Source organism: Podarcis muralis, chromosome 2 (assembly GCF_964188315.1).
Source record: "Podarcis muralis chromosome 2, rPodMur119.hap1.1, whole genome shotgun sequence".
Classification (NCBI taxonomy): domain Eukaryota; kingdom Metazoa; phylum Chordata; class Lepidosauria; order Squamata; family Lacertidae; genus Podarcis; species Podarcis muralis.
Window position 1 is genome coordinate 4,010,370 of NC_135656.1, and position 22,127 is coordinate 4,032,496.

Genomic DNA, 22,127 nt, shown 5'->3' on the forward strand with positions numbered 1-22,127 from the left:
GCAAGACAAGTACGAGCTGCTACGCGCAGCCTGCAGGGCGATCCGCTCGGCTGACTTCCAACCAAAGCGAGAGAGGGAGAACTACATTTCCCATGATACCTTTTGAACCCGGTAGTAACTGGCAGTGGCGGAGGGAGAACCACGTGTTTCCCTTTCTCCAGCCCACCGTCCTCCTTTCAGATCTTGGAGACTCACTCAGCGTGAGCAACAACTAGCAAAACAGTTTGGGGCTCTTGCACTTTCTGCACCTTAGGCTGCCATGCTGCCTTTTCCCTTTAGACACTTTGCTAAGGTAAGGCGTGGGGTGCGAATGGCAGGAGGTGGGGAGGAGGTTGGATCTGCTGGGATCTCCTAAGTTGAGTGTAGGGAAGAGATGCAAAAGGAGAGTGGGGGGGGGAGGGGTTTCCTTAGTCCCACGCGCAACTTCACAGAAGTGCTTTGCAGGTCAGTGGCCGTGGATGTTTGGAGCCCCTGGGCGAGTGCGCGTGGCTTGACTTGTAAAGTGGAGCTGACCTGAGCGACACCTCCATCCTGCCCCCTCTCTCCTCCCTCCCCATATGCGGGGCGCCAGGAGGCCTTTCCCTAGACAGTTCAGTTCTGGAGTGTCTGGGGAAGTGGTTTTTTTGCTCCTCGAGTGAGTGAAGATCTGTCCTCACTGATGGCATTCTCCACCGCCCCCCCCCCCCAAATGGGACTGTTAAGTCGTGCAAGTTTGGAGAGGCAAGCTTCTTGGGTAAGGAGTTTATATACCCGCCTGAGGGTTCAAAGCCAGGGATCTGATAGCAGCACCGATCTGTGCGCCATTCTGCAGCTCAATTATTATTTAATTCTGGCTTAATGGCTCTTGGATGCGGCACCGAGCGAGGCGAAGAGTTATCTTGACGTTCCCAGACTGCTGGGAGAGGTTTCAGCTGATAATAGAGTCTCGGTCACGCTTTGCTGACTTTTATAGGCTAATTTTTGTAGCATCTCTTTCCCTTTCTCACTGTCCTATCTGACATTGCAGCTTCGAGGGAAAGAAAGGGAAATGGGTAGAAAGAGGCCCAGGTTCGGAGTGGGGGAAAGTGGAGTGGGAGGAACAGGTACAAACGCAACTCGGGCAGCTGCTTTATCACCTTACCAAAGTCTCTTTGGCAGAGGCTTCTCTCTGGCACCAGATGCCATTTGATCTCTTGAACCCAGTCAATAAAATGACATGCCCCCTGAAAACGGCTTCCTGATTCGCAGGCTAAAGATATCTGCATTGGGTAACATGATTACAACTCAAAATTAAAAGGAAAGAGTTTCTACAGCCAGTGAACTGTAAATATTTTGTAAGCCTTCTATCCAGCAGTCAGAAACAAGTTTGTGCCTGCGCTTTACAAGAAAAAACAAACAACCTCTGCAATTTGTAGAATCACATTTTGCTTAGAAAACGATGATGGTTTTAAAATGATGCAGGGAGTGTTTCATTCATAGGCCAAGATGCATTATTGAGTTTTCCCTCCTTGCTGATGCAACCGAGATGAGCCGGTTACATCATCTGCAGAGGCGATTATGAGTTTTAGATGTTTTTTCAAAGTACAGCCTTTTTTTATTAAAAAGAAAAACTGGCTCCTTTTAAATGCTGTTGGCTGGCATTTGTGTTGCCTTTCTTTGAAACATGTGGGAAAGAAGTAGGAAAGAAAAAGCAAACTGTGTGTGTGCACATGCAACGCCCCCCTCCAAGCTGGATTTGCCAACTCAGCATTCAGCAGCAGGAGGAGTTGTTGTGTCTGCTGTTCTGCACAAATGAAGCTCACTTGACCATCTGCAACGTAACACCATAACAAAGCCCGCTCTGTTTCAGCAGCCCTTGAAGCAGCTCCTCCTGCCACCTCACCACTCCAGCTTTTTCTTTCAAGAATTCTCACTGTGTTGCTTTTTCAGTGACGGAAGTGGCAAGAAATTACTCCTTTCCCCAAACTCCACATGTTAATGCAAGCAAATGCTATTCTGTAGGTCCATTGGGGCAACGCGGAAAGAGGCTGATAAACTTCAACTATTTGCTGCTTTCTAGACTTCTTTTTTATATATGTTAGTTGGTTGGATGATTTATCTGCCTGCCACCCCCCAAACTTCATAATCTCCCACTGGGCTCAACAGCTGCCTTAGATTACAGAAGGCTGTAATATAAATTCCTCAGCACCCATCTGGTTTGCATGATAATAACCTAAGTTCTGAAATGGACATAACTGCTAGGGAAGGGGGGCGGTGAGGAAGCCCCAGTTGGCAGCTCCAAGATCTAACATGGCATAGTGGATGGAGTCTTGCAGCTGGGCTGGGATGTGAAATCCCTGCTCAGTCACGAAGCTTGCTTAGTGATTTTCGGCTGGTATCCATAGCCCTATTCAGGCATTATTCTCTGTGTCAGCCTTCCTGAACCTGGTGCCCTCCAGATGTTTTGGAACTACAGCTCCCATTAACCAGAGCCAGTGTGGAAGGCATGTAGCAGGGGCAGAGGGAATGTGTAGCTCTCCAGATACGGTTGGACTACAAGCCCCATCGTTCCTGAAAACTGCCCATACTGGCTGGAACTGATGGAAGTTGGAGTCCTAGCAACACCTGGAGGGCCACAGGTTCAGGAAGGCTAACATGGAGGTTCCTGTCTGGATATGGAATATTGTTGCAGTGAGCTTTTTGCAGTCAAGAGACCATCAGATGCTCCAAGACTCATGGTTCTTTTTGTGAACCTCTATTGGTTTGTTTTTTTGAATGGTAGGGAAGCCGGTGAGTGCCAGTAAACTCTCTGTGTATTGCTTATGGTGGGACTTCATCCCAAATCCAAGATGGCTGTCTGCCTCTAGAATGAGGAGGCTTATATTGCACAGGCGTACTTTCCGCATGTGGGATGATACACAGTGAGAGAGAGGTTGGTTGGAAAACACACACACACACACACACGATGGCAGGTGGGGAGAGAAATCTACACAATTTTGCAACATGTCACCTATTGGCTATAGACCTGATTTAATGGCAACCTTTCATAAGAAAAAGGCTCCTACTACTGGTGTCAAGCAGGTCTCATGGGATACGCAGTCAGGGTCTCCTAGAAATCCAACAGGTTTGATGTATTCTTTGCTCCGGTAGAGCAGGTGCCTGGATTGCAACATGCGCAGCCGAACTTCCAAGATGGATTGTGCCCTTTGTTCATTCTAATGTGTGGAAAGAGCACCATTTGGACCCCCCGCTTGAGTCCTCAAAATACTTTAGGATGACCAGGCTAATATAACCCTTTCTTTCTTTCTTTCTTTCTTTCTTTCTTTCTTTCTTTCTTTCTTTCTTTCTCCCTTCCCTTTTGCCAGCCCTTGCGGAGATGCTGCCAGGCTGCGGGGAGTTTGCGGGCCCAACACAGCAAAGCAGCTGCTGCATCGGCCAAGGAGACGCCAGGCTGGACCGGGCAGGAGAGCTTGGCCGAGAGTGACCCTGAGATGTGGGCGCTGGTGCAGCAAGAGAAGGATCGCCAGTGCCGGGGTCTGGAGCTCATTGCCTCAGAGGTGGGTGTCTCCTTCTTTAGCCCCGGAGTGCAGCACAAAAGGGTCTTACCCTTTGGCTGGCCAGTGCTGTCTCCTTCCTGGTAGGAGATCTCTCTTGGTCCTACAGGCCTTGGGTCTGATCCAGCAGCTCTCTTACACACTTGGGAGTGCTGTAAGAGTCTATTTAGCCCCAGCCCCCTAAGCCACGTTTGGCCCTTGTGTCTTCAGGCTGAATGCTTGACTACAGCTATGGCCTTTTCCAAGCGTTGAGCGTTCTTTCTTACTAAATTACAGGGGGAGAGGCTTCCTTTAACCTCATTTGAAGTATGCAGTTCGAGAAATAAATAGTTCATGAGGACTAGCTGCTGTGTTTTAGAACCGGGTTTTGGTTTTACAGTAATTCTTCCCTTATAATTTAGTTGCTGTTTAATGAATGATGTTTTATATCCTTCTTTTTATTGTGTTTGATTAAGTTTGGGTGTTGGCTGCTTTTGAGCTCATTAGTTTTAAAGTGCCATAATAATTTGAGAAATAAATAATAAAGCACTTGTAATGCACAGTTTAAATGCAAAATGTTTAAAGTCAGGACTGTAAAAATATTTCAGAATCTGAGGTTTCAAGAATGAGGTCTTTTTAACAGGGCTGGAAAAGTGTCCAAAGGAAAGGAAAAAACGCTTTGGGATTTTCTACCCCCTGCCCCAACCCCTCTGCTTTTATAATCTTTATAATCTTTACCTGGATGTATGGGTGATGAATACAAAGGAAAGGTAGTTAATCTGGGTTCATGAATGCAGACTGCATAGGGGTTGGATCCAGATTAGGTCATGCTTAAAGCTAGACCCACTGACATCAATGGAGCTTGACTCCCATTCATTTCATTGGTTCTGCTCTAAGATTGACTAAATCTGGATCCAACTCACAGGTATGATCTTGTGTATATGACATGCATAGCTGGCCCAAGGCATTTTGCTGCCAGAAGCCAAGGGCAAGAGGCTTCCCTCCCCTACTCTACATACAAAAGCTGATTGACTGGCAGCTCAATCTTCCTTCAGTGCTGGCAATGGGACAGCCTTCTCCACCACAACTTTAGGCATCAGGCTAATTCCAGGAGCACAGGGCTGGCAGTGTAGTGCACACACAGCTCTGTCCTCAAACACAGGGGAGCACCAGGAGGGATCAGAAGGAATGGCCAGAGAGGCTGTTGCTGCCCCCTGCCCAGCGCCTCACTCTGGCTAATGCTAGGGCCGGCCCTACTAGCTTTAGAAATGACTGGAGTGATAAAATAGCGTAAGCTAATGAAAGGAAGAGGGATTCTAATCTGACATAGAACTAGTCTGAGTTTTTCATTTTTGAATCCAGATCCTGGTGTATGGGCAGGAGGAGATGTCTGACATTTCTCTGCATGTCTTCCTACCCACTGTTCTGATCATCACACCCCCAGCTGCTACTTGGCCCCAAAGTTGCACCTCACTGTGGTCCCAGCCTGGATCAGTCTCTCTCATCTATTTGGCCTTCCGCTTCGGATGCAATTCTTATTTCTCTTTTCAAAATGACAAGCCTGGATAGACTATTGCAGAGCAAGACTCATTATCTTGTTTGGGTCTTAGTTATATCTTACTGCAAGGTGAAAAAGTTACTCCATTTTTATTCACCTGGAAAGAGAAGCATGCAGTCTGAGGAACATGGCATAAGAGGGATGGAATGTTTTTAGCTCTCTATCTATTGCTTGAGTGTGATTCCCTTCTCTCTCTTTTCTCTCTTTACCCCTCCATCTTTTCTTTTCAAAATACTGCTTATTAATTTTGCACAAATTTTAGAAAACAATAAAATACAGTAGAAGAGAAATGGCAAATCACATTTTGATAAACAGTAGATATAAGTAATATTGATGACTTGTGTATCTTATACTTCACAGTAGGAATACAGACATAGGAAATGAGCTAAAAAGAAAGAAAAAAGGGGGTGAAAAAATATCAATACAACTCTACAAAAATCATACTATTTTAGCACATTCCATATATCAAGGAGTATGGGAAGCTCTTACCTTTTGAAACTCTTTCTCCCAAATTCCAGAATTTCTGCAGCCGAGCTGCACTCGAGGCTCTTGGATCCTGCCTCAACAACAAGTATTCAGAGGGCTACCCTGGCAAGAGGTAATGCCATTGTTTAATAGTGAGACAGTCTGGGTAAAATAAATCAGTAATGGGTTGGGATGGAGGGTCCTGAAAGTGGGTGAGCAGAGACCAGTTTTGATGGCCTGCTGGCCTGCAGACTCTTGCAGTGGATAAAAATGATGCAAAGATGTTAAAAACTTCTCACGTAGATATCACTGGGGCTCGAGTTGCGGAGATGTTAGGCCTGGTGCCGTCAGTTTTTTGGGGGCTGCGGATAAAACATGAGGGCAAGAATGCAGGAAACGCACCCTGAGAGTCAGGGTGGCACCGTGGTTAGTGCTGGGCTAAGACCTGAGAGACCAGGGTTCAAATCCCCACTCAGTCATGAAGCTCACTGAATGACCTTGAGCCAGCCATAGTCTCTCAGTGCAACTTACCTCACCGGGAGAGTGGGGGAGAACCACAAACATCGCAGAAAAGAAGTGCCATTAAGGAAGAACAGCAAGGGGCAAAATAGTGGTTGCCATTCGATGGGGGAGTGGTGGCCCTCCAGATCTTGTTGGGATTCACAGCCCCAACCAGCATCTCTGTGGGCCCTTAAATGTCAAAGTCGTGTCACAGGATGAACCTAGGGAAGAGTAGCTCACACTGTAATGTCTAAGGGTACCAAGGAAGAGGGATGGAAGGGGGTGAAAGGGGGAATAAGCCAAAGGAAGACGTAGCATTAGTGGGAAGGAGCTATGGCTGGGCAGGGGAGAAGGTGTACCAACTGCGTATGAAGAAAAGTCTTCTTTTCTCTTCTTCCCGAGACTGCCATGGATAGCTTGGGGCTTGTTTCTCACAGTGAAGAGACAGAACGCAACCGCCACCGAATTGTCCCGGTGCGCCTGGTGTTTGCTTGATGCCTGGAATGGTCCTCCCTTGGAAGAGGCCTGAGTGAAAGAGATTTGGGCAGGGCGCATCTTGGGCCTGAGCTGTTGCCTCTTTGAGTGGTTATCACCCACAGAAGCATGTTAGGATGAAATATTAGGAGTGACGAGAGGCGGGGGGAGGGGCATTTTGTCATCTGGGAAAGGAATATGGTAATGAAGAGGCGGGCGCATGAAAAGTCAGCTGCGGAGCACTGGGCTGGCAGCAGGAGGCTTTGCTAGGGGATGGTGGTCTTGGCAACTTCCTTTATACATTGTGGCATGAAGAGGAGAGAGAGGGGTCTCTCTTTGTTTCTCAATGTCTTCTTCTCTGGTTCAGAGATAATGGTGACACCAGGGCAACGGATGTGTGGGCTGTTGATGTTTTAATTCTGCTTTCCCCTTTGCATCCTGGTGCAGGTATTATGGTGGCGCTGAGGTGGTGGACCGCATTGAGCTGCTGTGTGAACGCCGGGCCCTGGAGGCCTTTGACCTGGACCCTGAGTGCTGGGGAGTGAATGTCCAACCATACTCTGGATCTCCTGCCAACTTTGCTGCCTACACAGCTTTGCTGCAGCCCCACGAGCGACTCATGGGCCTGGACTTGCCTGATGGAGGCCAGTACGTTCGAAGTGGGGTGTGGAACTGGGAACTGGCATGGCTAATAAAGGCGCAAGTGAGGAAGGTGTAACTGAAGGATGGGGAGGTAGAAGGAGCAGGACTGCAATGCTGACACAGTGGGTCTTTGTGTGGGGTTCAGGGCATTGTGGTTTTTCTTCACATGGTGATAAAATCCTCCACAGGATAATGGTCCCCTGACAAAACGAAATTTGCTGGCCCTTAGTCAGTTTAATATAGCAATTGGTTTTTCAGCTTTGTGTCTGTAGAAGCTTCTGGTTCCTTTCTCTCTCTGGTTTGTGGAGATTTTGAACTTGTATTTTTGGGGGGACATACTTTGCCTCGTGTAGTTACTAGATCCTACTCTGCCACATAGAAAATCCTGCTTGGAAGTGACTGTCCTACTTGAGGGCGGATAAGTAGTTAATCTGTGGGTCCATTTGGGTGGGAAGGTTCTTACTTGGTCCCATAGTCAGAGTTCTGCTATGACTGGGGCTTAGATTATCTCCTGACAATATGTCTTCCCTATTCTTGCAGCCTAACGCATGGGTATATGTCTGACATCAAACGTATCTCGGCCACGTCCATCTTCTTCGAGTCCATGCCCTACAAACTGAATGTGAGTGAACAGAAATGTGTCCCATCCTTCCTTATTCCAAAATACCCCCAAAGCAGCTTATATTCATAAATGAAATATAAAACTGAAACTTCTTGTTCCAATAAAATTCAGTCCAATCGTTAAAACAGCAGTTTAGCAGGATTTCACAGACAATCATGGTGCTCATAAAAACCATTTTAAAGCATTTTAGAAGAAACAGTTTTACAACCAGTCATGGTATGAGTGGTTAAATAATCAAAATTTAGCTTAACCTTCCAACTGAAAAGTAGCTGCAGGAGGGATTTACACAAATATAGGGCCACCACCAAGTAGACCTTGCTTGTAGTACTTGCCAATCTAATTGATTTCAGCGTGGGGAGGCTGATGATGATGATAATAATGATTTGCCTTCATTATTATTCTGTGAATTCATTATTATTCTGTGCAAGCCAGAGGCGGGTTGAGGGCACCGTTACACTTCCTCACTGAGGGATGGGCAGCCAGGCAACCCCAGAACGGAGAAGTTTAAAGGAGCCACCTGCCCAAGCGGGCAGCCAAGGGAGGAACAAGCTCCATCGGCCCCTCAACTGTATGAGGGCCAGCCAGAGTGCAATGGCACCTGAAACGGCTGCTGCTCCTGAGTCCCTCTGCTGCCAGCGGCCGGCAGCAGCTTCTTTCTCCCTTGCGTGCTGAGCGCTGGTGGCAGAGGGACTCAGCAGTGGCAGTTTCACCCACAATATACTTCCGGGTGAAGCAGCCATTGCGATCCAGTCCTGGGTGCTATATCCATACACCATGGGTCAGCTGATTGTTGGGCATTGGTGATGGTACACAGGGCTTTGCAGTCCAGCTGATTGACTGTTCCTGCAAAATCTCTTTCTGCTCAGCCATGACCTTACCTGCCCCACATCTGATGGCGTTTATGATGTCAGGTATGGGGCAGGTGGGCATGACTTGGCTGAAATGGCCTGGCAGTCAAAGGGGGGGGGGGCTGTTGAGCCTGTTTTAATGATGCATTTACTATTGCTGTAACCTGTCCTGGGACCTTCGGGTGAAGGGTGGATGATGGTGATGATGATGATCTAGGTGCCCTCATAGTCTTCTCCCCTAGCTAGTTTTTTTTTGCAAACAAGGGCCAAGCTCTTTTAACCACATATAGATAATGCTTGGAAGTAATCCTTTCAGGAATCTGAGAAGAGGTCTTCCATAGCCTGTGTAGCTTCTTGTTCCTCTTCATAACTATCCAAATTAGAATACATTATGCACAGTGCTAAAGAATGCAGATTAAATCATGTAAAGAAAAGAGTTGAAATTTGGCAGATGTGCTCAGTTTGCGAAGCATGTATGGATTTGGATTTCTTGGGCACCTGTTGTTTTAATACTGTCAAGATGGCTCTGTGCTATTCCTTCAGCCTCTCTTATCTTTAACCTCTCACTTCTTGAGTGCACTTTGCCCACTGATTATCCCTTGCACAAGATTACGGGTGAAGGAGATAATTTCACAGTTCACTCACATCCACTTTTCCTGAGTGGCTCTGAAGTGCAGTTGCTGTTTTTTCCCAAGGCAATGTAGAGAATCCTCTCCTCTTTTCTAGTGTCAGTTCTCTGTGTGCCCGACCACTTGGCTTGCCTCTGCCATGCTACACAAAGATGCCTGAGGTTGAGAAAACATGCTGGCAACAATGCTGCCTTGTTCTGGGAAGGAGAGGAGGCGGCGGCGGCGGCAGCAGCCTCTTTATAGTTCTGTATTCTCAGTCAGTATTGGCAGCCAATAAAACTGGTTGTGGAGAAGCTACCTGGTGGCAAAAAAAGAAAAGATCTCTGTTCTGATTTATTTATTTTGAAAATTATCACAAATATAATGTAACAGCATGCAGAATTCAAAACTAAGAGTCTAAGTCCAGGGTAAGCTTGGGTAAGCATTAGTCTTAAAGAGCCTTTTTTTAAAAAAAGCTTTTCTGTTTAATCATATCATCAATGCATACTGTGTTACAGTCAAGCACAAGGTAATAAGAATAAAAATAACTTAAATATTTTAGCTCTGGATCGTAGCATTTTTCAAATTGTGATGGTTTTTATGCAAATCCCAATTTCTTATCTATCTTAAATTTTGAATTGATTTGATGATAATTTAACCGATACAAATTCTTTAATCTCTTCTATTTTTCTCATTTTTGGCTCTCCTTCTGAAAAGTCTAACAATTCATTATAGGTACCCAGTTATCACTCATATTAATTTTTTATTTGCTTGAGCTTCTATTGGGGATAACCACCTTGGTGTTTTGTTTTCTAGTAAATTTAAACAGGCATTTAAAGGTGGTTGCTATTATTTATTTCATTTCATTCATGAGTCTCTTCCCATGAAGCATCTGAAAGTGATTTCACATTACAGTAGAAAGATCTGTTAGAAATTTCATATTGTATTCTGGTCTCTGCCTCACAAGAGACCCGAGGGAGGTTATTCCAGAGAGTGAGCCGTCTGGTGGAGAAGGGCTTTCATCCATGTTGCCACCAAGTGACAATCTGCTGGTCATGGACTCCTCAAAAGATCTCAAATATCAGCTGGTCTGAACCAGAGAAGGCAGCCTGCTAGGCATCCTAGTCTAAAGAATCCCAACTTGACTCACTGCAGCCCTTTCTGGGGTTTCATAGCCTGGGTGTTCCTGCAGCCATCTCTGTCTTAGAAAGGCAGGACATCAGACTGTCTGCAGCTTCAGCCAGCTACAAGCATCTTAACAAGACACTAGGCAAGGGGGCAGTTGAGTTGTAAGATAACTCGTCTTCATATGTGGGCTGGATTTGTTGCAGCCCATTGCCAACCCCTGCTCTATGGAACGTTTCTCTCCTGTGTGTGCATTTATGGGTGAAGGGAGAAATATTGGCTTAATCCCCATGCATTAACCCATCACTTCCCTCCCCGCTCCCCACTCTGCAGCCAACAACAGGATTGATTGATTATGATCAGCTAGAAGTAACAGCCCGACTCTTCCGCCCGCGTCTCGTCATTGCTGGGACCAGTGCCTATGCCCGCCTCATTGACTACGCCCGCATCAAGAAGGTAGCCCCTGGGTGCAGTGGGAGGGCAGGCAGTTGTAGGGCTTTGAAATGCACCCCTGTTCTGTTGTAAGCCGCTTGAAGCATGTTTTGGGGGGGGGGTTGTGTGGAAAAGCAGCATACAAATAAAATGACTGAATGAATAATGTTTATTCTCCCTACCCCATAGTAAAATTCAGTGGAAACGTGAGTGTTAGGGCTCAACTGGAACCTGTTTGCTTCTAATAGTTTTGGATCTGCAAGTAGCTGGACCTTCAGTTGGCTTTGGGCTGGAGTGCAAGGGTGCTTGTTCCTTTTGCTTGCGAGGCATGTGGCAAGGAGCGTGGGAGCAGGAGACTGACCTGTTCTTCTCTGTCAGGTGTGTGAAGAGGTGAAGGCCTACATGCTGGCTGACATGGCCCATATCAGTGGTCTGGTGGCAGCCAAAGTCATCCCTTCTCCCTTTGATTATGCTGACCTGGTCACTAGCACGACTCACAAGACACTGCGTGGAGCGAGGTGAGCATGACAAGGACGGAGTGTAGGGTGGGGAAGCATCAGTCCTCATCATTTGGGGGGTGGGAACCTGATGCCCTCCAGGTGGGCTCCCATCAGCTCCAGCCAGCACAGCCAATGAGCAGGATGTTGGGAGTTCCAGCTCAACAACATCCAGAGGGCACCAGGTTCCCCCACACCTGCTCTTTGTGAACTCAGCGGAAGAGTGTGGGCTTTGCCCGCAAGGTGTTCCCCACTGCAGGAGGAGAGGGCCAGAGGCTCCTCACTCATTTTTCATCTCTTTGGGGGTTGTGAAGACCCTCTGTGTTGCCTCAATAATGGTACTTAATCTGCTCGGGAACTGTGAACATGGCTAACATGGTCCAGTTGTGAAATCTCTCTTGATTTGCCTGCAATCTTGTGCCTAGGGTAATTAGAGGGCAAAGTGCTCTCTGAGCGAGAGGTCAAAAACACTGGAGTTAGGACTTTTGGCAAAAGGTGTTGGGGAATATAAATGGAATTCTTCGCATAATTTTTAGTTTTGCTGGTTATGGGAAAGGCAAGGACTGTCTGCAGCTATTGGAAACCCTGTTCAGCTTCCTCTCTGGTTTCTGAAGCTTCAGTGGGCATTGCCCTAACCCTAACCAAAAAGCCTTGTACACCTGGGACCTATATCTGAGGAGCCCTAGTGATAGATGTACTTTCCTGTTCACACTTCCACACTCTTGTCACATGCAGGTCTGGACTGATCTTCTACCGCAAAGGTGTCCGTTCCATAGACAAGAAGACTGGCAAGGAGATTCCCTACAATCTGGAAGAGAAGATCAACTTTGCTGTCTTCCCTTCTTTGCAGGGAGGGCCCCATAACCATGCCATTGCAGCTGTCGCTGTGGCACTGAAACAGGTGGGGAAGGGGAATAAGAGCCCTGCATACCCTTTTGGACAGGATTGTCAACGTTAACTTGTATCACCACTTCGGCTCCCTCCGTGGCCTGAAATGAGCAACATTGACTCTTGGTTTCCCAGCAGCCCCTGCAAAAGAAAGCTGTTGATTGGCTAATCAAGTGCATTGCTCAGTGCAAATGATCTGTACCCCATAGTAAGCTCTTCTGTCTCCTTTTGAAACCCGCCTTCCCTTCACGCTTTGGCATTTGTTGTGTGCTCACTTCTTGTCTCTCTTGTCCTGCCTGTTTGCTTTGGTGGTCTGGACAACCTTTCTCTCTTTATCCTGCCCTGGACCTCAATCCTTCTTTCCATGGTCCTGATTCTGAAAATTCAGCTCATGAACCAGTGAGCCTGATATATATATGCTGTTCCATCATGTTCTCTTATGTCTGAGAGGAGCTACCTTTTAATCAAAAATGTTGCATCACAGGAGCAGTAAGGGCCCTTTGCTCCCCTGTCCTGCTGGAGTTGGGGCACAAACTCCCCATTTAGGGGTAGGCACCCCCTGTCCCGCTACTCTCCTAGCAAGCTTCTGTCCTCTATATAGTCCAGTTCATTGGCTCTCTTAATTCTGCTAGGAGAGGCTAGATTCCTGCATCTTTTAGAAGATTAGCTTTGATTTCTTTTTATTTCATGTTTTGGTATACTGCCCTTCCTATCCAAGGGTAGTTCCCTCTAAGCATTTACAATGCTAGACAATGACATAAATATAATGCTACCCAAAAAAAGAATTGAAAGAGATGTACTTTACAAATTCACCACAACTTCAGAACCAATTTGGAAAGCAGAATGGGCAACTCATTGTTTAAAACATCATTTTCTTTCTTCTTGGTTACATTTAAAGTGCTTGAGAGAATAAAAATGCCATAGCCTAGTGCCTAAAAGACAACAATGTAGGCACCAGATGAACTTCTTTGCAGAGGGGATTCCACAGCTGGGTTGCCACTGATGAAAAAGCCCCCTCTCTTGTTTCCAAGAGCGTAGCTATCTCTGTTACAGTTCTAATAACTAGTATTGGTAAACTAACTAGTATTAGTTTGCCAATATTGTGCCAGCTGATTGACTGCCCTCCTTTTGACCAGTTAAGTGCCAGTGTTGGAGAGTGTTCCCTAGAACAGGAAGGGGGAATATCAGGCTCAGGAACTAAATGTGGGTGTCTAAACCCTTCTACCTGTGCTGTACTTTTGTACTGTTTTATTGTTGTTAGCCGCCCTGAGCCCGGCTTTGGCTGGGGAGGGCGGGATATAAATAAAATTTATTATATTATTATTATTACCTGACCTTTGGGACACTCAGGCCATGCCCCCACCCCCAGTCCAAACACCCCTCTCCCCATTCCACAACCCTCACCAGCCCTGAGCCATGCCCTCCTTGTTCAGCTTTGCCTGTCTGGAATATGTCTCTGCTCCCATCAATCAGCCCGGGCACTGAGGTCCAGCTCCGAGGGCCTTGTGGTGGTTCCCTCCCTGCGAGAAGTGAAGTTATAGGGAACCAGGCAGAGGGCCTTCTCGGTAGTGGCGCCTGCCCTGTGGAACGCCCTCCTGTTAGAAATCAAAGTGCTAAACAATTAAACAACCTTCCGCAGAAATTTGAAGGCAGCCCTGTATTGGGAAGCTTTTAATGCCTGATATATTGTGTGTTCTTTTATATTTTTTGGGAAGCTGCTCAGAGTGGCTGGGGCAACCCAGTCAGATGGGCGGGGTACAAGAAATAAATGGTGATGATGCCCTTGAAATGTGATAATGCCTCTTGCTTGTGTGGATGGAGGAAGACGTGTGTCTTCCTGTGGCTTTTTTGCATGGCTGTATAAAGGCCAAAGTAATGCGCGTGGCTCCAACCACTTTTACTTCTGGTCCCGGCACTCAATCTTGGCTCGTGGCCCAAGGAAGTATGTCCGTCTGGCCCTTGTACTGAAAAAGGTTCGCCCTCCCAGCCCTGGAGTTCTGGGCTTGGAAGAAGCCGAGAGAGTGTTGCCCCTGCTTCCCTGCGGAGTGACAAAATGCTGCAAGTTGTGCTGCTTAAAGGAGAAGTGCTGATTCTGGCCCACTTTGCATCCCTTTTTCCGTTGTAGGCCAGCTCACCCATGTTCCGGGAGTATTGCCAGCAGGTACTGAAGAACGCCAAGGCCATGGCAGAGGCATTGCTGCAGCGAGGATACACTCTGGTTTCAGGTATAGTGAGGAAGCTGTTTGCTTCTGAGCAGAAGCACACAACCAGAAGAGTCACATGGCGGAAGCTTTTACTGGGCTGTACCATTTCAGATTGCAGGTAGATGGCACATTTTAGGCATTCTCCTATATTAAAAGCTCCCAGCGTATACAGAAATTGGTATGTAGGGGAGAAGAATTCTAGGCTTAGTCATATCTCTGATATTCTAGTTTAATGGTAGGCACAGGGAATTTTTAATATGGGATGGAATTCAAACATGTGCTTCCCCACCTGTGGTCTGAAATGGCACATCCCAGCCAACGCCGTGCCATCTGACTCTTCTGCTTGTGTGCTTTAGCTCTGGGTCTTGACTTTATTTTGGTGCAGTGGGAAGGGAAGTGTTGGGGTAGGTTAGCCAGTGAGTAGCACATATGGAGATGTGAAAGCCTGTGGCTGTTTGCAGAAGCATGCTATTTGGAATGGGTGGAATAAGAAGGGCTGTGGGAAAGTTTTAAATGCATTTTGACCAGTGACTGGAGTGCTGGTTCAAATCCCTCCTCTGCCAAGCACCATATAGTAGTCTCAATCAAGAGGATATCTTCACCTTGGAGATGTGAAAAAGGTGCTCATATAGGACACTTTTTTGAAATTGCTGGTGTTCAGTTCCATGAATCGACCTCTAAAGCAGGGGTGCCTTGCCTCTAGCCCTCCAGATGTTGCTGGACTCCCTCTCCCATCAACCCCAGCCAGCATGGCCAATGGCATCTCACAACATCTGGAGGGGCCACAGGTTAAGCATCCCTGCTCTAAACACAGTACTGCTTCTTCTACAACCAAGCAGTATATAAATTTTATGAAATGAATAAATAAAAATACATAGGATAGTCTATGAATTCAGTGTCACAGGTTTTTTTTTGGGGGGGGTGGGATAGGAAAAGGTGGTCACTAGGATGATTAGATAAATTCATGGTAGATGGCTCCATCAACATGTCCACCATAATGAAGAGGCTGTGTCGGCAAGCAACTATGAATGTCTTTAACCCAGCAGAGTAATTCTAATGATCATCATAACTGTTATGAGCTGGACCTATTATTTGAGTGTTGAGAATGGATGTGAGTTAGGAAGGTTATACTCTATCTCTATCTCTATCTCTCTGGTTAGGTGGCACTGATAACCACCTGGTACTTGTGGACCTGAGACCAAAAGGCATTGATGGGGCCCGGGCTGAGCGGGTGCTAGAGCTGGTGTCCATAACAGCTAACAAGAACACCTGTCCTGGGGACAAGAGTGCATTGACACCTGGTGGCTTGCGGCTTGGTAAGAACAATGACTTAAATAAAAAAGTCAGGTGCATGGCTGTTTCTGATGTTCAGAGCTGCATATAATTACGCTGAAATAATCCAGATTCTGCCACAAGAAAAGCTAAAGTTTGCTTTGAGACGCCTTCTTTTTAAATAATATCAATTATTTTTGCTCAGGACTGCTAGGGAGAAAAACAGTGGGAAGGGTATGGAAATTTGGGAATAGGCGCACTACTCACTTTCCATGGATGCATCTTGTGAGCGCTGAAATCAGTACTGGGCCCAGATTTCAGCAAGTTCAGAATCTTACTCATTTAATAAAAAAACAACTTTCTAGCCCTTAAGGCTGCAAAAATAGGTTTGAAAGTATCCCAGAAATTAGAGTGAGGAAAGAAAGTTCCAGTATCTTGTAAATTTTTGCCCTTAATTAGTATAATAAATTAAGCAGAGTAAGCAAATCGCTATAAATCACCTCATTTCCAGGTTCTTGTTTTCTTGGCCCAAATTACTTCATTCATTCATTCACTTTTAGTGCAGATTGTTTATACTAATGGGGAAGGAAGGTTGAACTGGGATAGGACACTACAATCCATGAGGACTCTTCTCTTCTCACCCCCTTCCCCGCGGTGTCCTCCCCAACACACACCTGGAATACCAATTGCAGAAAACGGTATTGGTAGGTATTGGTGACGTTTTTGTAGGCAATCCGTCAATATGATTAAGAAAGAGAGTAAGGAGCATGGAGGTCTTTGATCCTTGTCAGGTCTCTGTGTGTGTCCTTCTCCTGCTTATGAGCTTTCGCACTGTCCAGGGTGTTTATTCTTTCAAAGAGAAGAGCTGTTCTCTTCCAATCCCTCACAGGGGCACCTGCACTTACCTCCCGGCAATTCCGAGAAGGCGATTTCCAGAAGGTGGTGGAGTTCATGGATGAAGGAATCCAGATTGGGCTGGATGTCAAAAAGAAAACCTGTAAGTTGTTGGTGTGTTATGGAAAAGCTAGCAGGTTGAATTGGGATGGGTTGTTTGCATGTTGCAGTTACTAGTCCATGTTGACTATCACTAACTCGAGACTTTGACTTCTTTAGTGGGACATCTGGGTGATCTGTTTGATAGACTCATTATATTCAGGGCTCCCCCCCCCCAGCTGGAGCTCACAGGAGCTCAGCTCTGGCACCTCTCAGGTGGGTGCCATTGCCATTCTAAGACAACAAGGGAGAAGTTTACGGTGAGCTCCGGCACCTCTTTTTCTAGAAAAACAGCACTAATTACATTTGCTGTTTCTGAATGATGGATTTCCTTGATTCAGCTGAGACCCAAGAGGTCATAGAACATCCTCTGAAGGTCAGCCCCCCGCAACTGCTTTATTGGCCCTGCTCTGTGCCTTTTAACGCAGAGAAGTTGAGCAAGTCAAGATTTTTCCACCATGTGTCTCTATGTAACCAAAAGTTGGTTAAAGTGGTAAAATGGGGGTTCCTGATTTCTCAGGCTTGGCCCTAGACTGAGGAGTGAGGACATTCTTAGATAACTGAAACTCCTCCCTCTGTGCCTCAGTCTCCCTGTGTTTTTGCAACTCCTGGTTTACTTATATTCCTGCTCTCCTTCTTTTCCCACAGCCAAGCTCCAGGACTTCAAAACCTTCTTGCTGGCTGACCCAGAGACGAAGCAGCGCCTGTCTGACCTTAGGCAGCGAGTTGAGACCTTCGCCCGTGCCTTCCCCATGCCTGGCTTTGATGAACGTTGATGTCATGCCCAACCAGAGACTGTCTGATTGCCCCCAGATGGGCGGGGCTTGCCAGAGGCCAGGTGCTTTGGGTCCCTGTAGTCCTACCTCTGAGAGCCAGCCAGCAGGTGCCCCTTTCTGGAAGGGTGATTGCCTTGGCCACCTTTTCTCCTTCTCCCAATGCACATTTTATAGTGACTCAAAAACAACTGACCTCCTTTCCGTTTTATAGCAGGACTAGTCTCTGATCCACGGTACCTGTGTAATATTTTCGCCTGCCCGCTATGCAAGATGGGTTGTAAGAATTAAACAGCTTCATCTCTCTCCCTTGACTAAACCAAAACAGAGCATTTTTGAAACTACCTTCTGATGTCATGCCCTTTGCCATCCATGTTTGAGAGTGTTTATGTATACATGTGTACATGCTCACAGTACCTTCTCTGCCCAGAAGCACACAGCCAGCGATATGAACATGCACACTTGTGGGCTTCTAAGTACCATGCAGGCAGAATTATGCTTTGTGAGATTGTAAGAAGAGCCTTGCTGGATCAGGCCAAGTGCCTCTGGGAGGCCCAAAATAGGACCTGAGAGCAGTCACTCTCTCCTGCTGCTGTTCTCCAGCGCCTGCTGCTCAGAGGCCTGTGCCTTCCATCCTGGGGGTCGGCTCAGATGACTTTAAAAGGAGATTGGACAAGTTCATGGAGGACAAGGCTCTTGGTGGCTTCTGGTCATGATGGCTGCATGCTACCTCCCGATTCAGGGTCTGTGTGCCTGACTATGTAAAGAGAGCACTTTTTCTGTTAGTTATAGAGCTTTAACATTAGCTTGTCCAATGAGAGCACAGAGAGGAGTCATTTCCTTTGACATGGTGAAGGCAACATGACTTGTTTGTTCCCTGAAATTCTGCTGTGGGGAAATGGTTCTCTCAATGCGCCCTACAGGAGCCAGAGATGCAGCCTCTGTATCCAAGTGGTTCTTGCAAGTTTCCCAGCATGTTGTCTCCTTGTTAGGGCATATGTAAGGCTGCTTTCGCAGTGTCAATATTGCACAAAATATCTACTTGCTGTAGGTTTATTGTGTGAAAAATTGATTCATGGACTGGCCCTGTTTTATTAAACAGGAGCACATCCAGCCCCTCCCCCCCCCCTCAATGTGACTGTAGGTAACTTTACTACTTGGTAAGCTGGTCTTCTCCTAAATCACTGTCTGTTCATTTCTGGTTGGGTGAAGAAGTGTGGTTTAGGTATTTGTTCTGACCAAGTGGCTTAATGACAGGATTCTACATGGTAAATGGACCCCCCTCTTCCCATCCACTACAGACAGGAAAGGAATTGAGAACACACTCGTAGAGGAGAACTGCAGAATATTCTCACATGCCAACGCATGCAACCTTTTAAAAGCTGCAAACATAACTCCCAACTCCTGCATATTTTCTGTTTCTCAGAATTAGGCTCCTTGCTTCCTTCTGCATGCTGACTCTGCCTTCTGTAGAGGGATGTTTCTTGTGGAGAGCACTCACTACATGAATCTACTAAACTAGATTTTATTTGGATGAAGGATGGTGAACACAAGCTTCTACTACATGAATCTACTAAACTAGATTTTATTTGGATGAAGGATGGTGAACACAATTGCAGTCCAACAACATCTGGAGGGCCTGCGCTAGAAGGAAGGGCAGTTGCTGCTGCATGCCTCCCTGGGGAAGTAGCAATCTCTGGCCATCTATTATTTGTCCATGGGGCACAGTTTGTGTGTGCATGCATGTCCACAAATACAGTAGTAATGACATGTGGTGAGAGGGAGAGATTCTTTTCTATAGTGTTCTAGAAAAGCATGTTTCTGGGCCGAGGCTTGCTGCATTCCTGAACTTGAGTCTTTCCTGGTCCTGCGCACTGGGATCTTTGGTGGCATAAGGTCACCAGTAGGGACCATGAGTGTGTGTGTGTTTTGCTACCCAAAAGTAAACAGTTTTCAAAAGAATTAATCTCAAGCCACAGCTTCCAGCATCTGTGTCTTGCTCAGTGTGTGTGTGTGTGTGTGTGTGTGAGAAACTTTTGCCCTTGGGGGGGGGGGAGGAATCTGCATATAAAATTTGGAATACAACACAAATTGCATGACTGGGAGCATCTCTTGGCAGCATTGTTCTCGTTTCCTGCCCAACCCCACTCCCCCAATTTTCTCCTCATCTTTTAGATTAATGGTCAAAACGGCAAACAATCCCCTTGAGACAGTCTTCTCTCCCTTTCTTTCTCCTACATGCTTGGGAATTCCTTCTGCTTATAACTAAATCAACCTACTACATTTGTTTCTAGTTTTATGGAGGGAGTGTATAATTCACCAGAAGGCTTCAAGTTATGGGGAACTGTTCTCTCCTCGCTTCCTCCAGCCAATGGCAGCTTGTCCTGATGATTAATTGCTCTCACTGGTGACAATTGGTGCCTTATTTCTCATTTGAATGGATCCTGCTTTAACTTCCATTTGTTCTTGTTCAGTTTCCCTCTGCCACTGCTTGCTTTTGATCACATAGTTTGGTTTTAAGCTTATTTTTGTGTGGTGCTTCCCAACATACAATGCTGCACACATGTAAACACAGGAGATTAGTGGGTGTACTATGGTTAGCTGTAGTGACATTCCTGGTAGGTGGAAGCATGTTACTGTAGATAAACACATTCACTGTCTTTCGGATGGGGAGGAGCACACTGTACCAGTAAAATTAAGCAGACATGCAAGTTTTCCCTAAGATAAGAGGCCCTCAAGAATCAGGTCTAGGGTGTGTGTGTGTGTGTGTGTGTGTGTGTGTGTTTGTGTTTGAAATCCAACGTTCGACAAATGTGTGTATCTTATGCAAAAGAGTAACATGCACCCATTACACTGCCAAATTCATTCTACCTACAGAATTTCCTAATGTTCAATTCCCGTGAGGGCCCCAGGACTGCGAAAGGGGCCAGTTGCAGGGCCTCCACCACCACTGGAGGCAAGACTCACGGTGCTAGACCCTAGACTCACGGTGCTACAGTTCCCAGGTGGGCACAGGATGCAGAGCCCTCATCGACTCAGGTTCCTTGGCAGATTTTCCAGATGTAGAGTTTCCTGGGCAGAAATTCAACAGTTTAAGCCTTTACTTACATGGAAATATAATTATGGGGAAATGTTCACTGTGATTGTGCTTTCTCTAATTTTGCATTTCGCCACACACCCATGAGAGCCATTTTGTGACTGCTGCCCCCACGACACTCTCAAACAGTGCCAGATTACCAAAAAGGCAGATTAGGCACCAGCCTTTTAGGGGCTCCATGACAACGGATCAAGTCAAGCTCTCTTCGTTCAATGTCATCCCACCAGAGCGAGAGCATGAGAAACCTCCAGGTACAAAGCTTTCTGTGAGTTAGTGTGTCATGAGTTCCACAGACTCCAGATCCTAGTAGAATATTCATGAGTAGTAGGAGAGAATTTGCAAGGGCTTCTCTCCCCCCCCACGCGATTTCGACTGACTAGGGACCTCCACTGGGTTTAATCTGGCAGTGCTCTCAAAATGTGCCTCTTGGACCATAAAGGTTGGTGGCTTCTGCAATGAAAAGATAAAGGGCAATTGTATGAAGATGCTTAACACGGCCACATTTTATGTCTTGAGGTGGTATATTTATGCTGCTGGCACTGTTAATCTTAAGCTCAAACATTGATTTTTCATGTAACCTGTTGCAGAGGCTTGTCAAATGCTCACCTGATGCTCAAGCACTGCAAGGAGCGGAGGTTATTAGGGAGATGCCAAAATATTACAAGGGGCTCTGCTTTGACATCATACCTCATGGCTTCGAAAAGCTTGTTCTTAAATCAGGTTGCAGAGATGGCAAAGTTTTTGCAGTATTGATCCAGGAAATGTAGCCTTTAATGATGTTTATCTTAATTGGCAATATAACATTGTTTAGGAGGCAGACCCCAGCAAACAAATGTGCATATTCTGCCCCTTGAGTGAAATCGACTGCATGAAAAATGAACAGGGAGGCAAGATTTCAGATTCAAATGAAGAGGTTGAACAGCATGGACATCTACAGCAATAATGTAGAATTGTGGCTTGTAAGGTTGCTAGGTTGCAACCTGGAGAACAGGCTTCTTTCTTTAATGGTCTTGGAGAAAGAGGATTCAGCTGCAGCTTCTTCCTTCGCTGACTGACCTCTTTGCCTTCCTTTCTCACCCACGTGCTTCGGGGAACAGTCTTCTTAAATCAGTCAGGGCTAGAGAATCTTGAGACTGAGCCCCATTTTGCTGCTGTTAAAGCTTCCTTTCTCAGACTTCTAAGAGGCGTGCTGAGGCACACTGTTCTCTTGGAATTAAAACAGAAGGTAGACTTACACCAGGACTGGTGGGACTGGCAGCAAACTATTGCAGCGTGAAGTGCTTCTGTTTAGGTTGCCAGCCAGGCATACCATCTTTCAGGATACTCCATTCAATTTCACTTCCCCAAACACCAGTTCCACGACCACTAATATGCTCAGTCCTCATTGGACGGTTTTTCAGGTCCCCACCTTTAGGCATTAACTTGAGAGTTTTTGTACTTCCGCAAGCTTACAAATACCTTCCTCTTATGTGTGTGGATGGGGCTACTTTCACTACATAAGGATCGGCATTCTGAGGAGTTCTTCCTCCAAAGAATCCCAGGAACTGTGCTTCACCCTTCACTGGCTATAATTCTCAGCACCCTTAACAAACTGTAGTTCTTACTTGGGGGAAGCCATGTGCCTTAAATGTGCAGTT

The 22,127-nt window shown here is 46.4% G+C and overlaps 1 protein-coding gene across 1 annotated transcript; it reads left to right on the top strand.

The window, feature by feature from the left end:
• Window positions 1-137: 137 nt before the first annotated feature.
• Window positions 138-17,699, top strand: SHMT2 (serine hydroxymethyltransferase 2). The gene is made up of 12 exons (XM_028721276.2): window positions 138-292; window positions 3,324-3,515; window positions 5,568-5,647; window positions 6,937-7,137; window positions 7,672-7,753; window positions 10,668-10,790; window positions 11,145-11,284; window positions 11,999-12,164; window positions 14,277-14,376; window positions 15,516-15,671; window positions 16,517-16,624; window positions 17,269-17,699. The coding sequence occupies exons 1-12, from the start codon at window positions 260-262 to the stop codon at window positions 17,394-17,396; spliced, it is 1,509 nt and encodes a 502-aa protein (XP_028577109.2). The 5' UTR covers window positions 138-259; the 3' UTR covers window positions 17,397-17,699.
• Window positions 17,700-22,127: the final 4,428 nt, after the last annotated feature.